The sequence below is a fragment of the Porites lutea genome, chromosome 12 (genome assembly GCF_958299795.1).
Source record: "Porites lutea chromosome 12, jaPorLute2.1, whole genome shotgun sequence".
NCBI lineage: Eukaryota > Metazoa > Cnidaria > Anthozoa > Scleractinia > Poritidae > Porites > Porites lutea.
In genome coordinates, this window is record NC_133212.1 from 1,920,838 (window position 1) to 1,940,847 (window position 20,010).

The following is a 20,010-nucleotide window of genomic DNA, read 5'->3' on the forward strand; positions in this document are numbered from 1 at the left end:
CGCTACAAAGTTCAGTCGGCCATTCTTTGCTGGTGTGCTGGCATTCAGTTCAGAAGAAGCATTTAACTGATTGTCGAGAATGTACCAGCTCACCCCTACATCAACTTGTTCACATGATGCTACAAAAAGGGATAAAACATTGAATTACTGGTTGCCTGGAATGCTTCCATCAGCTAGCTAGACCAATAGCATCTTGTTCAAGTGAATGATCATAATTTATTGATCACCGGAAATAAATTGTAGTTAATCGACAACCCTTGTTTGAGCTTTGTCCTATGTCCAGTGATTTTCACGTCCAACCTCGTGAGCTGAACTTACGAACTCTTCATTGTTTATTTGACCAATCACAAGTTGCTCTGCAATGTTAAATAACTTGAATTCCCACGTGCTTCATCACCGTGTTTTCCTTCTCGGCCAAGCACAATGTCTTCAGTTGAAGGTTTCTTTTCAAATTCCCTCCCATCCCACCAGTCGCTTTATTTTATTTTATTTTATTTTATTGGACATAGAGGGGACTTGCGAAACCTTTATTAAGTGCCATGTTGTCAAGTGGTAATCATTTTATATATGACTTATTAATTAGTTAAAGGCTGTAGTATTGTACGCAAGTCATCTAAAGTCATAATCAATTTTTTGTGTCAGCACATTGATGTCCCTTTCAGTTAAGAGCTTCAACTCGAGGCAATGATATGAAATCTATTTAGTTAATTCCTTCACTTCTTCTAATCGGCTCCTGAGTCAGTAGTGTATTTTCAATAAAACATTGGGAATGAGGATGAAGTGCTCCTCTCGTCATACTTTTGCCCCTACAGACTCCACGTTTTTTACTCCTGGAATGTACGTATAGCTTAGTGGGTGCCCTAGGGAGGCCCACTATTGGTCACAGCCGACCCTGATGGGAGGCCCAACTCCCTCCCCTATATCGGTCTGTGTACCTTCCATATTTACCCAGGAATGGACACAGTCGGCCCTGGGAGGAGGCCCAACTCCCTCCTCCATACCTGTGTGAGTACCACCCTGGTGGTAGGTTTTCTTTAGCTCACAAAAATCCAGGAGTACATGGGGCTGACCTTTTAAGTTTCAGTGGATCACTTTGTCTCCCACTTCCCCCTTTTGAGCCACACCAAGTTGTTGTTTTGTTGCTGTTCAGTATAATAATTCTGGGTCCTCAAACATGAGGAAGTTGATTAATTTTATGTTTTAAAAAACATACAGTATTGCAGCGGCGTATAAGAACCTACTTTTTTAAGGTCTGGCATAGCTTTTGAGACGGGTGTTTTTTAATCTTGTTCAGCCATTTACCACTCTGGGCTTTCCGTTGAAAAATTTCTTAACTGTTAAAGTTTTGCTGGCCCCGGACTGTTCCACGCTTATCGTTATCCTTTTAAAGGGAAATGGAATACATTTAAAAACTTGTGTTCAGTTAACCGTAAACTATTTTCGTGTACCATCGTTTAATAGTAGTGGCTGTTTTTGCTTCCCAGGTCACATTTCTTAGTGGTCCCTTTAAGGACTTAACTTCCAAGATATACCTTGCTTTATTTTTTAAGTACAAATCAAGTTCTATCATTGCCTACAGTCTCATTTCCGCAAAGCGTGAAAAATGAAAGTTATTCTTCCGCCATTGTGATGCGACCAAAAATGCGTTTGAACTGAGGAGCAATACTAGACGAAATTGATCACGGTTCGGAAAGAAGTCGGTGGAGATGGGACCACAGGGAAAATGCGAGGTTTATGGCTTTATAAAAGATGTTCATCGCAAACTGGATGAAAATAAATACTTCGCTGTTTGACTTGCATGGTGTCTAACTATGCTTCAGGACGTAAACATACAAAGCATCGATATATTTTGGCTGTAAACTTACCTGATACCATTCGTCGTCCCAAAAGACAAATTGCCACGAAGAAGTATAAGATATTTTTTTTGTCATCCATGTCTTATCTTAAGCAAAAAAACAGCAATACAAAGTACAATTTGCGCACTGCCTTTTTAAGATTTGCCCCCAATTAATGATTCGATTCAAGCTGATTTTTGACCTTTCACGTATGGCGTGACACGCAATACTCTTATATGTGACTTCCCTTTCAGTATCACTCCATCTTTGTTATCTGTGTCTGTCGGATTTCAGCAGCAATCTTAAGCATGTTGAGTGTCTTTTAGCAACGCGTCGGACCTATCCCGACAGAACAAAACTTCATGCCATTTTAAAGGCCTTGTTTCTTACAAAATGTCTAGCAAGTCGTGAGGCAGTTGTATCCATTAATTTCTCTGCGAATTCTACAAATCAGAATAAATAAGACTGAAATAAATAAGACTGAATTAAATGTTGAGTGTTTTCCGGGGTGGGGGGGCACTTTAGGAATTTCTGGGTGGGGATGTGCCGCTGGGACCCTGGAACCCTTGACCTATACCAGAGCTAGTTCAGCTGAATTTTGCTACCCTATACTAGAGTAAACTCCCAGGAGTCCTTTGAAGCGTTTGGTTTGACGGTTGGTAACGAGCGCCGCGGCAGATGCCTGAGGACGACGCAAGTTCATCATATTCCAAAAAGGTCCTAATTTTCATGCATCATTTATTACTTCTTTGACGGCGTCCTTCGACGTTCCAAAATTGTCTTTTATCTTGATCTTCTAGACTGTTTGTATCAGGAAATTAAATATACTCAAGGTAAAACAATGTTGAGTACGTATCTTTAATTAAACCACTCAATCAATAACGATTTAGAGGCCGCATATCCACTAGGTCGTTCTTCGTCTTCCTGATACCTGGTGGAATTGGAATTTGGAAATGTTGGTTTTTGAGGAGAGGGAAAAACCGGAGTACCCGGAGAAAAACCTCTTAGCGCCATAAAAAAGGACCAACAACAATGTCAACCCATATATGGCGTCCACGCCAGCATTGGAACCCTCGCCTCATTGGTGGCAGGCGAGTGCCCTCTCACCACTGCGCCATCCTTGTTCACTCTTGGCCCCTTCCGTCTGCGAAAATGTTCCTGTTATTTACTAGGCCAGAATCCCTAATCTGGTCCTTTTTTTCTTTGAAATTACGCTATCCAGCTTTATATAGCATTTACAGTTCTGGAGCAGGTTTCATTGCCGCTTGCAATCATAACTACACGCTGTTTCTCTTCAATTGCCAGTTAAGAATCTTATGGTGTCATAGTCCATACGCAACCACTGAGTTGTTCGATGAACTAAAGGTGAGTGCGCCTTTATTTCTTTTGGGCATTGATTTTCCAGTGAACAGCAGTTTAATAACAGTACAGTCTCGCCACCGAAAGACTGTTAGCCTGAGAATACAGCTGACATTTTGCAAAGCTACCTTTGGTTTTCCAACGAAATGATGTCTGAGGAACGAGCGCAGAAATTCCATACTGACGACGTGTAACTACCCAGAGCTGGCTATTGCTTCCGATTTGTCGTGTCGCGAGGGAAATTTGCTTCGGCCAATTAGAAACACTACTCAGATCTGGGTAGCGACACCTCATCAGTATGTAAGTTTTTCAGTTGTTCGTCAGACGTCATTTCGCGGGGAAACCAGTCATGACGCTGTGAGGTGTCAGCTGTTTTCTCAGATTAAAGGATTGTTAAAAACAGACATATTCGCTATTGTATCTAACGCCCTAAAGAACAATTTAGCTGTAAATTAACTCCCCTAGGAATAGCACGTGCGCCTAGCCCTTATTTGCATTTTTTGTTTTTAACTTAAATCGCCTTCTAGCATTTTCAGTTCAGCTTTTATTTCAACGTTGCTTCTTCAAGAGCACTGAGTAGTACTTTCCTGTCAGGAGTATCTCTTTTGCGGTCAGACGTTTTGCGCCAAAAGAATGTAAGTACGTTGCTGTATTTCTTTTGCGCTCGCAGTATTTCCGTGAAATATTATTTTCACCTTGTATTTCAGTTTTTACCACAACACAACACATCAAATACGACAAATTTACGGTATATCGGACCTAATATCAGTCGAGTCTTTAGGCTCAATAGTCTACCATCTTACTTATTGCTGTAATCCTCGAGGACTCAAATCGGAATAAAGTTGCGCGTCTATTGTTAGCGCTGATCGGTAAAAGAAGTCACCTTACGGCAGCTATATTCACGATATTTTTTTATTGATTCACAGGAAAATTATCCTGAACCTGATCCTAAGCACAGCCATGTCGATAGGAACAGACGCTACTTCAGCTGCTTCAGACATCACATACAACATGGGGCCACAGGTACAGCAGCGTCTTAAATTTCTCTTAGGACGTATGTTACATCCGGGATACCTACGAAAAATTCTTTGAGGGAGGGGGGGGGGGGATTGGCGACTTCTTGGTGTTGTGGAAACCATTGTCGGTGTGGGTTTTATTCATTGTCTTTTCAATCTTTTGTATTAAATCATTTGGTGATTGCATCCGTCTGAATGATCCCCACCTACCCCTCCCCAAAGTCAACGTTAACACTTACTTCTCACTAAGGGCAAAATATTAACTTAGAGAAGGGGTAGGTGGGCAAATTCGCAGAAAGGTATAACGATCATGACGTTTGCTTAAAATCCCTATCTGGTTTGATTGTAAGTTGGTTTAGCGTTTGACTGTTACTCATGAAGTAGTATTGCGCTATACAGAGGACAAGTATTAGGGAAAGCAACTGCGTTTTCCATTGGATAGAGATTCATTTGGTGGATAGCATTATCTACCTTTTAAACAAGTGGCGCCAGAAAAGCTATCACCACTTACCCGCATGTCATTTTCTCTTCTATTGTCAAGGACTTTATTCTGAAACTTCCTGGAAATTAACTTCTAGAACTACAGGCACAGACTCATAACTTCTTTTGTAGCGTTATTCTTTATCTTCACATCAAACGGATTCTCCGTTACTGCTTTGGTTTGTCCGTAGGCCTCATTATCCAGCGCGGCCTATGCATTTCGGGTCACGTGGTTACGAGCGAATTTAATGATCGAGAAAGCTTGGAAAGAAGCCAGACAGGAACTTGGTACCTAGGTTATTCAAGGCAATTAGCAAAGAAACAGTGAATCACATACTGCCTTCTGAGAAGAGTCTAAACCGCCAGCATGAGATGGAATATCACGTCATGAGATTAGTAGCAGTCCTTCACGATTGACCTGTCGGCAAACATGTTATGAGCGAGCGAGTGAGCGACTGAGGCGTCTCTCCCCAGCTTGCCTCTCGTTTCGCTCGCTCTACATTCCTTCCATTCTGGTAGCTATAGACATCATCGTTGTGTCGCTAGAGAGAACTGACCTTTCGTTAACTTCTGCCTTCTTTTCAGATTTATTATGAAAAACGTGACAAACATTCAAGAGTTGTGTCAGTTGTCAGAGGAGAAACTAGCGAGTATCTTGGGGAACACTGCAAGTGCGAAACAACTGTGGGAGTTTATCCACACTGACGGCAGGAAACAAACAAAGGCTCCGCAAGTCTCAGTTAGAAACAAACGATAACACTGATAAAACTGAGTTTATTTAATTACAACTGTTGTTCGTTATGCTCACAACTTTGTGTGCTTGTAATCTGCTATAAAATTCCAACAACAAAACCAAAAAAGCAAAAGCAACGGCAACTAGACGTTTTATATGCATGTAATAAAATGTTTTATTTGAGTAAGTCGTTTGTCTAAAGTGAAAGTTGATGTATTCAGTTCTAAGATCGAGGCTGTTTTTCTTGTAAAACCAATGACCAAATCAAACAAACAAACAAAAAAGGATCCCGTTTCGCTCTTCAAATTAACTTAACTGAAAATCTGACATTTCAACTCTTTTATTCTATAATTACCAATATTTTACCTCTGACATTTTTTAAAAGGTCAATTCTGTTGCCTATATTAAATGAAACCTCGACCCTGTTACTCCGGTCTATTGATTACAAAAGCGCAGACACTAAAATTTATATTATTACAGCTTCAGTCGATACTTCATGGTTCCCGGTTATCGTTCATGTCTTAGATGTACCCTTTGAGAAGGGGACTAAACGAGTTAAGTTCCCGATGGGGGCAGTCCAGTATACTCAACTATATTCCAGTGGTCAAATACTGGATTCCACTAGAGTAACTAGAAGCCTAGTCGTGAAATGAAACAGGAAGTACAATTAACCCCTATTTAAGGAGGGCTGAAAACTCGTCTGTTGGAGTCCACTGGAAACGCACCAAGTCCACTGGAGTTACCGGAAGTTTTAGTCGAAACAAGCACGCTACTTGTGTATATGCTTTGGCAAGAATTCGAACAGACCGTGGTTCTGCGGCATGTTTCTCGCATACAAAGCTGTCAAGGTATTTGTCATTTTCCCATATTTCATTTCCGTCCCTTTACATATTTTGATATACTTCGTATTCCCGCGGTTTAGGAAGCCGATGGAAGGAGGTATTAGCATAATCTTGTTCCGTTTTAGCATCATCACTATCTCCTTCCGGGTTCTTCATTAGAGATCCATATTCTGACGTTTGCTGGATTGGAGTGGGCCGCAGTTCCATATAAACCGATTCCACTTGAGGAGACGGGACTTCTGCAACGCCTAAGATTGAAAACGGTTGGAATCTTATCAAAATTGAAGAGAAAAAGGAAGACTGGATATCTTAACAAATTAATGTAAGTCTGTTTTGTTTTGTTTTATTTTTTTTTTTTTCTTGGGCCGGGGTGGAAAGGTGGAGTTCATTCGTCATTACAAAACAAGCCCACAGACATCACCACAGAAGAGGTTTATTATTATCTTTTTTTTATTCATTTGTTCAAGTATTTATTTTTATCCCTGTGAATATTTTTCCGCACAAGTTACTTAGTGGCAAGTGTAATTCTTTTTTCTCCATCTTCTTCCTTTTTGATGAAGATGTCTTCCTAAGCAGAGTCGTCTCTGTAGATGCGAAAGTCCCTAGCTTTTGCATGAACATGGCTATAACGAGATTTACGGTGAGTAAATTTATGTCATAATTATTCTCAATATACTATTTTAGATATTTCACTTGTGGCCTGGTTATGAATATTACTTTATATATTAAGTACCCAGTAACAGTACCCGATACCATAATTGTAAACTCAGTTCAAACTGAAAAAGCCACTCATTATTTCCACAAACGCTACAAACCTCCTTCAATTTGGTGATCTTCTACTTGTAATTCCTCGGTAGAATACTTTTTGCCAGATTTGGAAATTCCCCGAGCACGCCATTGGTAAAGGTGCACTCCAAGAGAAATGACCAATGCAGTCCCTAAGACGATGGATGATATTACGGCTGCTGCAATGTTAAAGTTCCGGTCACTCAGTTAATCAATAGGCGATTTCTAAATACAACCTCGTTCCCATCCTTACGTCATATCTCTTTTTCCCTCAAAGGGACGGAGGGAGAGGATTTTGGGAACTTGGTTGTTGCTTATAATGCATAGATATCCCAAAATTCAGCTCCTAAAATAAACCGTCTTTTAGCTCTATTACAATTAATATTGGGAAACTATAAAAAATCAACTAACAAACCTGTGTTTGAAGGTTTGTCGCATGATTGCGAGCCGGTGTCCCCTCCCTGTCTGTCTTCATCATCAGATTTGTAAACTAAAGGTTTGAGCATGAAAATGAGTGAAAGAAAATTCCAACCAGTCCAGTCAGTCAGTCAATCAGTCAGTCAATCAGTCGGACAGTCAATCAGTCGGTCAGTCAGTCAGTCAGTCAGTCAGTCAATCAGTCAGTCAATCAGTCAGTCAATCAGTCGGACAGTCAATCAGTCAGTCAGTCAATCAGTCGGACAGTCAGTCAGTCGGTCATTCAGTCAGTCTGAAGGTGGTTATTAGTTTAGCTGATCCGTCATTCTGACTCTTTCTGGTAGGTGAATCACAGTCTCTCACTGAATCATTCAGTCTGTGCAAAGGAGAATTTTCTCTATCTATCGGTTAGTCTGAAGTCAATAAGCCAATTATAGTTCCTCATTCTATTTGTCTGTCAACTACATGTATAGTCCTCTCAGCAATAATGAAAAGTTAAAATTTCCATCTAAAACTACTACTGAACAGGTTTCACTTAAATGGCCGGTCACACCATGGGAAACCCCCTTATCACGTACGTATACAGATTTCCGTGGTCCATGCCGGTGGTTGATTGAATTAACAGGGTTTTTGTCCTGTTTCTGGGTTAAACAAGAACTTTTTTTGGTGCCATTGTTTTTTCAACCGTCTGCATTACATCATTTCGTGATCGTACCCTTACGCAACTGAAAATAACTGCTGGTTTTTGGTATTGCCGTATATTATCGAAGCGGAACCACTGGCTTTTAATTTTATGTCAGAGAAATAAAATGGAATGCGAAAAAGGAAAGCAGAATCCGCTTAACCTTTTTGGGTTTCTGATTCAGTCGGATGAATAAAAGGAACGTTTTAAAGAAAGGCTATTCCCACACAAAATATGAAAAAAAAACAATCTTACCTTTCTCTATTTGAACTTTGGCAATTAGACTTGCTTTACCAAGCAGATAGTTTTGATCCACAGAACGTTTCTGAAAAGGGGATAGATTCTGTCTAGTGCTGCATACATGCCACGCATGTGTAATAATAACCTGCAGGTTAGGTTTGCGGGCTCCTATTGTTGTGCGTCAGGTAATATAATAACCTGATTTTTGTGAGTTTAAATGTAATAAATCTTTAATAAAGCAGTTGACGTTGGAAAAACGATATCAACTGAAATTCTATGGTGTTACGACTCAAACGAATTCTCCTCGCGATCGGCAACTGAATTTTGCACAGAAGCATTTGTTTTTCGGGGATTTATACAAAATGAAATGTGTACACTTTCTTGAAGTTTGCGTAATGAAGGTTAAGACCCTTGATAGCTTTCCATCACATATGCTTTTAAAAAAGTTCTGTAAAACGGGCAACCAAAAACGTGCAACTTGTTTAATTTTTCAACATTGCTGCAAAACGAGTTGAATAGCGATGTTGCGCGTTTTACCACCCACTAAAAAAATCTTGCAATCGATTTTGTTGTAAGACACGTTCGAACGATGATGGTAAAACGCGCAACATCGCTGTTCAACTTGTTTACCTTTGTTGCGCGGCGAGCCAATCCTCTGGAATATATCTTGTACTTCTGACCATTTAACAGTTGCTTGTTTTCATAACCATCATATGTTTTACCATCTCCGACCTCAAAAACCATGGATGGATTCACAGAATTAGCGGGGATTTGAGCAGCAATATATATATCTAATCCAAGTGTCTTCCAGTCAGAAACCTCGTTACACCAGTCATTCACTTTTTGCACCAAAACTTGATAATCACTGACAGTATCAGAAAGTAAAAACAAAATAGAAAGACACATGTTAGAAAGCTTTTACTTCTAACTGCTCATAAAATCATCGATTCACAAATGCTAGAAGTCTGTCGACAATCAAAGTCAAAATGAACCTCAAGCGTGGAACATCAAAATTATTTACCGATGACTTCTCTTCTCTGGTTTGTAACACTATCACACATAACGATCCGGCCGGCAACATGATTCAGTGAGACAATAGGTTTGCAAGTCTCGAAGTGCAATCAATTCGTCACTGAACTTTGACATTTTGAAGACTATTATTTTAATAGTAAAGGCGAAGCAAAGGAAAAATTTCCATTTACGTCAGCCATGTGTAAGATTTTCTCTTTATGTACTTGTTTACAGCTGTATAATATTTTTAAGGGTTTATAAGATGACTCATACCTGATGGGACCATTGGTTTGTAATGCATGCCACACCGTGACATTCACAGATGTTTCTTTTGTTTCGATTACGTGGACGTCATGGTTTACAGGCGCCAAAGGTGCTGTAAGGCGAACAAAAGATAACACTGAAAATAGGAGACTTTATAACTTAGCCATTTACACAGACAAACCGGAAATTCGATCGATTGCTATGGTGCTATTCTACTCAGGGGCACCCAACGACAATTTTCGGAAAATATCTGTTCGGAAGACGATTTACTAGCATTTTCGGAACATTTGTTGTAAAATTTCTTGCTTGCCTGCCTCTCCTAGGATTTTCGAACATGTAAAAAATGGTATAATTACACATTTTTAACGGATTTTTACCTTAAAAAGGTCACCTAGAATTTTCGGGAGCCTTTTTTCTGGCTGAAATTTTCGACAAGCTAAGTTTTGATCCCTATAATTTTCGGAACACTAGACTTTCAGCTAGGAAATCCGAAAAGATAAAACATTTTTAGGGGATAAAAATATGCCTTTATCTACCGTTTAGATACTAAAATAGTTTAACAATGCTATGTTTAAGTGGTTTTGAACTTTATTCTCGTTGGGTCCCCCTGTTCTACTGCTATTCTATTGCAGTGGTTCTATTCTGTCTGGAAAGATTCTGAGAATAATTATGGGCTGTAGTTCCAGTTCATCGGTGTTTTCTTCTCCTTTCAATTTCTTCCGCTGGCTTGTTGTACTTAGTAACATTTCTTGCTCCTCCAATTATCGAATATTTTTATCAGTGGGATCACCTACTCCCCCAACGCCCCCCGCCCACTACCAAAAAATGAGGACCCCCACCCCTCTCACCTCTTTATTAATACTAATGACTAGTAATAACCAAAGGTTATACGGGGTGCGGGCGACAACGATCGAAGATCAAAACGCTTTTGCTCTATCGCTGTGTTTTGCGCAAGTTTCACGTGATAGATGGTCGAAAAACGCGTGATCAGATTACGAGCGATAGAAGGTCCAAAGGCGAGTGATAAAATCGCGTTATGTACATTCCATTCATTTTTAGTGAAAGTCCAAACGAATGCTGGCTACGTACATCCGACGCATGCTCAATAGCAACCCGCAGATTAGGATTGCGGGCTCCTCTATGTTATGTTCTACTCGAAAGAAATTTATCCTAAGATTTGTTTCTGTATGTTTGTTTGTTTGTTTTATTTTAATTTCGTTGTTTTTATTTTTGATTTATTTTTTAATTCAGTGTTATCACTGGTAGGTTTCTTCGCCCTCATCTATGAGCACAAACTTATTTTCCCTGATGGAAGGTTTGAAGACAGTTTAAGAGGACATCGTTATTGAACAACGAAACTTACCCGCACAGTAAATAACTTACCATCCACTTTTGTGCTTCCCTGCGCAATAGAACTATTGCTTCCGTAGCTACAGTAGGTTTCAGCCATCACAACAAAAGCATACTTTGTACCAGGGACCAGATTGGTGATTGTCAATCTTAACGTTGGACACTCTGTTTCTTGAATTCCAGTATGCGGTTTAAATTCTGGATAATAATCCTTTGTACCTTTATAGATTATCTGCGGTATACATCAATAACTGTTACCTAATTATATGGTTGTCTATAAGGCTACGCCGACATGGCAAGGAATTTTCGAACGGCCGAAAAATTTGACCGGACTCTTCGTTCACACGGGATCGTTAAATATTTTCGCTTTTTCACACGGAAATTTGAACGGCGAGGAGTATAAATTTTCGCACGGTCAAGGTGGTTTCGTGAACAGATCATCTAAACGCACGAATTTGCAACTGGTCGAATCGCCCCATACAAGGGAATCCGGATTCTTAGGTCTTGGAAGCCAGATTACATCTCAAGGAATCCAAAATCCAAGTTCTACGGACAAATGCTGGAATCCAGCACCTAGAATCCGGAATCCACAGTGTTGAATCCAGAATCCAAAACTATCCTGCATTTCCTTACAAGAGGCGGAGTCGAAAATTCGTCCGGTGCCCTGTGAAGGCAGAATACATTGTATATGATCCAATGTCAGAGGACTTTCAGATGTTGTTCTTTCGAAATATCCCAACAAATCCCATAATTTCAAAAATTTGATTTTTATGACGTCATCACTTAAGAACTCTATAAATATTCTTTATAAAGAAAGTCAAAAGTTACCTTGTAACGTTGTACATCAACCCCGTGTAGTTTCGGTTTACCCCACCGCAAGGTTATGCTTCGTTTACCAGGATTTTCCGTCTTCACGTCAGTTGGTTCACTTGGAACTACAACCAATCAGTAATGATCATTTGCAATGATTGTAAGGGATGAACGCACAATCTATGAGAACGAGTCAAATACATTGCCCTTCCGGCAAAGAACATTTTCGACGATACCAAATGCTTCGTTATGTATTTTGCTTTCTTTGAAACGGAAAGTTTTCTCTGTATAGCTTAATATTAGTTCTGTTAAAGAAACGTCTCAGTTTCCCTTGGAGATCGTACCTAATCCTAACACCTCTCTATTTGGAAAGTTCTTCTCAAAGAAGCAAAACTTTACCTATCTCTAACGGGACACCTCTATAACGCGCACACTCGGCTCTGTCCCTTTCGTGTCCGTTTTAAGAAGACTTGTGACAGTGAAATACCTGACGTCGCGATGTTACGAGTAAGTCTACCAAAGAATCCTGGCCCAGCAGAGGTGTAGGCACGTACTTCAACTTTGTAAACAGAGCACGATGAAAGACCAGTTAAAACGATAAATGTGTCTGTTGTGTTTTGTAGAACTGACGGAGTGGACGCGGATCTTGTAGTGCGTGTAATAGAAAGCGTTGTCTGATTCACTTCATATGCGATCACTCTACCATTGGTGTTGTCTCTGGGAAGAGGATTCCAACTTATTTTGTAAGTTGTTTCGTTCATCTTTTCAGAGGTTATGTTTTGAGGTGACGCGCTTGGTTCTGCAAAAAAGAATGAAAAAAGAAGCAATTGGTGAGAAACAAACTTGCGATAACCGAAAAATTGTAAGTGACAAGTAATTATTCGAGATTGAAGTGGAGGGTTAAAAAAAATAACCATATATTCAATACACACTATAGATTTCACTGAACACGATGCTCATTGGCAGAAGTACTTCAAAATGGGCTTGGGAATCTTCCCCTTCTTTTGTTTCCTGTTTGTAGGCGTTATAGGGTTTTTTAAGCAAAAGGAGTATCTCTCTTTCATTTCTAGGACTTGCAGCTCACAGATGTAGCTTCTCAGTGCTTATCATTTCTCTTACGAATTCCGTTTGCACACATCATCTTTTCAAAGGCCCGCTGATACAACAGCACTGAGAGCAGGAAACTGAAAAGCAGATACTTACTGTATTCTGGCACTTGTTTAGTCCCAGTTAGCGTTGGCCCGGGTTTAACAGTTTCTGCCCAAATTTCAACACTGTACTGAACTCCACCGAAAACATCTAGACTGTGGCTAAAGGTCTGATTATTTCTTTCACTTGCAATGGTAGTTTGTCTTCCGTTAATGGTATAGGTGAAAACCAATCTATATTTTCTGATGATACCATTTTGTTCAGCAGGTTGTTGCCAGTGGACCGTCATTCTCGGCATCGCTCTTTCACTTGGCTTTTGCAAGGTGAACAATAGATTCAGTGGTTTGCTGGGGGCTAAATGAAAGAAAAAGGTTGAGAGACAGAGGTGAAAGTCAATTTCTCTGCTTTTGCTAGTTTTTTGTTTCTTGTTCTGAAAATTAATATATAAGTGGGAAAAGAAACAGATACTTGTAGAAAACAAGCTAAAGTCAAGGAGTATACAAACCATCTTCTAGCGTCCGAAGTTGCTTTTCAGGACCCGGTGGACCAAGAAAGTCGCCATTACTGATTGCGATTCTAATGAAATATACGGTCCATTTCTTCAGGTTCTGTAAAGTCTTATCGGTTGATGAGTCACTGACATTGACCGTTGTCCATGAAGGTTTCCCTTTTTCCTTGTATTCAATGCTGTACCCTCTAAGGGGTCCGTTTAAATTGGTGGTGCTTGGTGTCTGCGACATGAACATGACTAAATTAATGTTCAAGTAATACATCGTTAAATAAATGCTTCTGTTATCTTTTTAGGAGCTTGACGGTGCATAACGTTCAATATTATTTCTATCACGTTGCATTAATTCCTTTAGTCATAATTCATTAACAAAAAACAAAGGATTGTGCACCGTTACAAACCTCCCAGCATAAAATGCAGCACTTTCATGTTTATCTTCGATGTTTGCCAGTTTTCATAACCAGTCTCCTTTCCCCATTATCTATGTTTATTTTCAAACCTTTTAACAGTGAACGCCATTAAACTTTAAGATCTGAAAATAATAAATTTGTGGGATTGTTGCAGACATGTTCAAGCCTACACTTTTTTCCGTTGTTTACACAAAGCAGTAAACATGAATGAACAAAGATGGCAGTGGTTACACAGGTTCTTCTGTTTGAGGAAACCAGATTCGTACACAGTCGCCATTTATGAGTTTAGGGGTAGGAGAAAATGGAGGCGTTGTTAAAATAAATCTGATGTTTACCTGCCATTTCACATGAATTGACTGTGAAGAAGGGCTTGTCACACTCACGATCTGGAGATCGACTTCCGGCTCTAAAAAGAGAAAGTGACAAGTTAAGTTTAGATTGATTTATCCTCAATCAGAATAGTTCTATCCTATGACCGGACGCCTGATTACTACATGAAAATCACTGAATGAGTTTGCTTGCACAACTTTATCTGTCGCAGTTCTTCAGATTTTTTAAAATGAAAATATCGATAAGATGATAGCAGAAGTAGTTAATATTTCATTACCCGACTGACTGGGGCCGCTAAAACGATGTGGCGATGATTTTGGACTGAAGAACGTATTATATTAAATTATTGTTCTTAGCACTGCATCTAAATTGCATCAACACTTACTGGCAGTTTTTGTTGTGAAATTCTGGAAATTACTCCACAGACCCTTTCCTAAGACACTTGTGGCTACCAACCTAACACTGTAGGCTGTGTATGGCTTGAGGTTGTTAATCCGTTTACTTAATACAAGTCCCAAAGGTATATCCCGTGTAGCAGTACTATTTCGATACTCAAGATTGTAGGCAGTTACAGGCATTTTATCCGCTTCAGGATTATACGGCCATGTGACTAATGTTGATCTTGCTTTAAGGTCACTTGGATTAACTTGAACAACTGGCTGGCCTGGTTTCTCTGCATGAAAACAACAAAAATGTGCCTCATAGTGAGCCTTATTTATAAGGTTATCTAAAACCCAGCACTTAAACCGTTGAGCAAGTGACAAAATCAACGAATAAACAAACGCGTTAAAAATACGTTACCCACTTAGAATACGTTAAAGGTTGAGGTATTTTTTCGAAAGTACCTCCTTGTTCATCTAGTACCGTTTGCAGTCATGTATTGTTGGAATGCACTATTTTCGTGTCCTTATAAAGAACTTAAATTATGTTAGTTATTGAAAACTGCGTCATCCCGTATATTAAATTAATTTTTACATTCACGATAACGAGCAAAAAGACGTTCCAAGGTACGCACAAATTTTTGCTTACTTAAGGACACTATAACATTTGCAGTGGTCAGATGACTGCCTTGTATTCCAGAAAGTGATGCAGAGCATTGGTAGGTTGAATTACACTGGACTCCACTAGCTGAAATGAGTTTTCTTGTGCAAGAGTTACTGTAGATATTACTGGCATTGTTGTATGGTATGGTAAGAGAGGAGGTTGTGTCAGACAGCCCCGCTCCATCTTTGCTCCAACTATACCAAGAGGGTTGTCGAGGGCTGTAACTAGCCACACAGGTCAGGATCACAGATTGACTAGTGTTGGCTATCACACCAACATCATCAAGATCAACGGTTAGCGACAACGAAACTTGGTCTGAAAGAGACAAGCAAATATTTAATGAAAAGACGACAAGAAATAACTTAGGTAAACTTATCAAATACAATATCTCAATTTTACACGCCATTAGGTTCATTGAATCTGATTGGCTGAGAGCAGTAATGCAGTTTCAAGATCGAGCCGGGGTTTAGAGTGTGTGGGGTTTATGTGGGGGGAGGGAGGCGAGAAAGTAAATTTGATACAAATCCAAGATATATGGTGGCCGCCCGTAAAGCAGAGCGGTCGATCGGAAAAATAGAGGACTATAAACAGCCTATAAGTAAACAGAGTACAAAAACGAGGAAATATAATTCAATTATCAGTAAATGAAGCATTGTATTGGCAAAAAAAAATAGAATTGTTTAATAACCAATCAGGTGCCGCAAATCTTTATTGGCCACTTTGAGGTTGCGCGTGAGACTGGGTTCAGGTGTTGCGTCGATCGAATTGCATTGTAGGGATGTTTAGTGGACGAATGTTGATCCAGTGAATTTTGCCCGTTTGATACTTTTTTGAAAAACACACTCGTGCAAATAAATTGCAAATTGAACTCGACGTTGTAGGACAACCTATACAAGCACTTTCTACTGGAGAAAAGGTTTGCATTACGATACAAACTTCACTCTTAAATGGAGATTCCGCCGTTTTCGACGACAGCAGTTAGCCTGCACGTATATGTCTCAATTCCATTTCCTTTGCGCAGGCTAGAAGGTGCTGCATCATACCAAAAAGCACTAAAGTACTTATTATGTGGCTAGCGGGCAAAATGAGGCACATTCCTTGTTCTCATTAGTTAACCGAGGAAGAAAGATGGGGGGGAGCGTTGTGTGACGAGACAAAAACGGCTGCTTGCGATACTAAGATTAAGCTCGTTTCTTTATTCAAATTTTTACGCTTAATTTACTTTTTAGCTTAAATTGCTATGTACATTTGAGCTTTTATTTTCTTTTTTAACATTCGGGGCATTGTAAAGCAATTTTGATCATATTTGCATGGAAAAGGCGCGTTATAAATTTTTAATTATTATTATAAATTATTGACTGTATACGGCAGCACATGTATCCCATTAATTCACTTTTTTAAAAATCCCCCTCTAACAAATTATACTTACAATTCTTACAGCCAAACAAGTTCATTCTCATACATATTTCACCAGTATGTGTTTTGGGAAATATTCTGACATATTGCGCTACAAACGGGGGAGTAAACCAGTGGACAACAATGGTACTTCTGTCGCTGTTTCCAGTCAAATGCTGAGTGGTAGATCAAGAACAAAGTAAGTGGAGATACACAAATAATATTTTATTTACTAGAGACTACATTCTGTGTGGTATATTCCCAAACCGACTGAAGGGGAGCGCTCCTGCTCCTTTTTCTCCTTGCCATCACCCCTCCCGCTCCCTTCGTTCACGCTACTCGTGACTGGGGACGAGTCAGCCTAAGCAGGGTTGCAAATGTCCGTTCCGGGGCCCGTTCCTCGTAAGTCCCGGTAATTAACGAAAAAACAAGCAAAGTTGTCAGGGATACATTAAGCACTGAGTCAATCTTCAGCTTCAAAATAATAATCTTCTCTGTTTGATCTGTCTACTGACATTATGTCCGACAAAAGGTAAGATTTAAACATTCATTAGTTAAAAGGTGTGTGATTTTGTTTTTATTTACTTAAAGTCTACTTGAAAGTTTAAAAGAGCTATAGATGTGAATGAATCTGCATTTCCTTTGAACATTTAGTACGTTAGAAAGTCACAGACAGTTACTGTACAAATAGGTTCATTGCGGAGCTTCAAATTACAGGCTGTAATCGGACAATATCGGATTAAAAATGGGTACATTATTCGACTTCTTCAACCTACGTTTTGAGACCAGAGACACGTCATCGCTTACAACAAAGCTCGCAATATGATACTTTTCTGTCTCGAGCCGGAGGTCAGTGTCCCACCCGTGTAGCAAAATGAGACGAAATACGGTAACAGACTAGACGATTGCCAATCGTGACACTCGCTCTTTCATAAGGCTTAATACAATACTGCTTTCCGCAAAACTTTGCTCCAGGGGGCCAAAACGAACTCTAAAAAACTAACCAGCCAAAAAAAAATTTCTATCGCGCGCGCTGATTTCAAGTTGGATTGATTTATCACACGAACATGAGAATTATGGGAAATGATCGCAGGTAGTGGTGGTCCAGGTAGGGCAGAGGGGAGGTGGGGGGCGGTGATGGAAGATGTAAACAGCATTATAAACACATGATTTTTTAGGGTTTACCTCGGTGTAAAAACCTGTTATTATTATTATTTTCCTTGGCTCTATTGTGTTAACTTCTCAGTGGCTTCTTTGTATTCATTGTTTTACGTCACTCGTGAGTTTCACAGGTTTTTACACCGAGGATGAGCCTGATTTAATTCCTACTGCAGCTTGTTAGAGGATTTGTGTATTCAAAATGTTATAACAAAGAAAAAACGTAAAGGAAACAACCCCCAAATGTGAATGTCTGGGAAAAACTCCTGGAAGTCACTTTAAGCAAATTCAGACAGATGTATGAATCCATGTTGCAAATTTACCTGTCCAGTTTCATAACTGATCCATGTTTTACCATCGCACCCATAGCGGATTAAATAATTTGTCACCCAGTTGTCCCCTTGAGCATCTCCCTGAGTGGCCACACCTGTGACTGTTACAATTTGTCCGAAATCAGCCTGTAAGTACTGAGGTAGGGATACTGAAGAGCTGCACCAACCGTCTGTACCATAAAGGCGACTATAAGAAGCTATATGACCACTAAGTTCTGAGGATGCTGTAATTGTAAAATCCCTGGTCGTTTGAAATCTTTCATTCTTAAACGATTCAAAGCAACCTGTAAAAACATCAAGAAATATCGCATTTTTATTAAGAATTTTTATGTACTGTTTTAAAAACGAGCAGTTTCGATTATCAGGTTTTAATCCTGATAATATACAGACTGTGAGTTTTTGAACGACTTCAAAATCTCTGACATAGATCAACTCATTCTTACACTGATATTTAGATTGGGGTCCTATTGGCCTAAAAAATTGTACGTAAAGTTTAGCCGTGTCTTTATCAGATATAAAGACAGGGGTACCCAACGACGGTTTCCTCCTAAATGCATTGACAACACTTTTTAGGCTATCCAGAGTACTTTTAGATCTATAGAAATGTATTCTAAATAGAGCTAAAAATTTTCAGTCTTTTCGAAATTACAAAAACTTTAAAAATTTCTTTTGTTTTTTCTTTATGAATTATTAATCAGTTTTTGAACTCTTTTTTAAATTTCCATCCGTTCTGTATTAGTGACAATGACAAAGAAGGAAACAAACGAGGAGGGACAAAATCAGTATAGTAAATCTAACCATTAAAAGCACCCTTTTTCTAAAGTAAAGGAGAAAACTAAACAGAGAGGAAACAAGAAAACGTGAAATAAGCATAGATGTACAAAGATTGGCCAGGCAGAAATTAGGAAGCCTAACCAACGACGACAACGGCAAAAAAGCAATAGGTTTTGCCCCGTCCACATGTATCCGGATATTTTTGATTACGAAGATTTTTTCCTTTGTTTTCAAACAAATACGCAACCATACGTAGCACATTCGAATCGTAGTCACTCGTCCACACGAAAACGCTAAAACGATGGAAATACCATAGCTTTATTATTGAGCATGCGTTATGCTAGACGTATATGATGTATGACATCATCGTATTCCGAATTCGAAACCGTTTTCGTCCGTCCACACGTAAAAGAAAACCCGAGTAGGTTTTCAAAAATCTCCACTCTGGAGAGCGTTATTGAAAAGGTGCGTTTTCGTTGACCGTTTTCACTGCATTAGTGAGTTTGGAAGTAGGTTTTCAAACAAAAACGAATACATGTGGACGGGCTCTTAGATAAGCAAAACAACAACTTTGCACATGCATTAGGTATTTTTGTACATTTCTTTGCCATCACTGCACGACTACGACGTGAAACTCCTTATTTCGCGTTTGATAGAGAATGTGAACGCACGACAACGACTTCCCTTTCCTTTTTTTTTAAACTGAGATAAAAAATACTTCAGAACTCAACTCGCGAAGAATTGTCTAACATTTGACAAATTTAGCGTAATGAAACAAAAGCGATGAAGTTTGAAAAAGCGCCGGTTCTTTTTTTAAGTGAGGTTTTTGATGTCGTCGCCGTCGTGGTTGCATGTTTAAGCTCCCTATTAAAACTGAGCACTGAACCAAGTCGTTGCATCTTGTGTACAAACCAGAATTTAGCGGCAGGATTAGCTCAGTCGGTAGAGCGTTCGACTGAAGAGCGGATGGTCGCGGGTTTGATTCCCGGGGCCGGACCAATACTCAAGGTCTTAAAATAACTGATAAATGAAGGTACTACCTTTGCCTTGCTAACGGGTAGACCTTTGCGTGCCTCGGATGACCC

General features: G+C 39.5%; 1 protein-coding gene and 1 long non-coding RNA gene across 2 annotated transcripts in view; both read right to left on the reverse strand.

Moving 5' to 3' along the window:
• Positions 1–20,010, reverse strand: part of LOC140922124 (uncharacterized) — a 45,006-nt gene that overhangs the window by 8,638 nt on the left and 16,358 nt on the right. The window lies entirely within an intron of this gene.
• On the reverse strand, positions 5,445–13,351 carry LOC140922117 (receptor-type tyrosine-protein phosphatase delta-like). The gene is made up of 10 exons (XM_073372139.1): positions 13,029–13,351; positions 12,313–12,624; positions 11,844–11,950; positions 11,049–11,247; positions 9,675–9,777; positions 9,021–9,255; positions 8,406–8,475; positions 7,467–7,541; positions 7,081–7,230; positions 5,445–6,513 (listed from the first exon to the last, which is right to left on the reverse strand). Exons 1-10 carry the CDS (start codon positions 13,270–13,272, stop codon positions 6,308–6,310), a joined length of 1,701 nt encoding a protein of 566 aa, XP_073228240.1. The 5' UTR covers positions 13,273–13,351; the 3' UTR covers positions 5,445–6,307.

Coding starts and splice junctions, on each gene's coding strand:
- LOC140922117 (XM_073372139.1), bottom strand. CDS start 13,272: ATGCCGAGAATGACGGTCCACTGGCAACAACCTGCTGAACAAAATGGT. Junction 9,778..11,048: donor GGGAAGCACAAAAGTGGATG/GTAAGTTATTTA, acceptor TTCGCCTTACAG/CACCTTTGGCGCCTGTAAAC. Junction 7,231..7,466: donor CGACAAACCTTCAAACACAG/GTTTGTTAGTTG, acceptor TTAACATTGCAG/CAGCCGTAATATCATCCATC.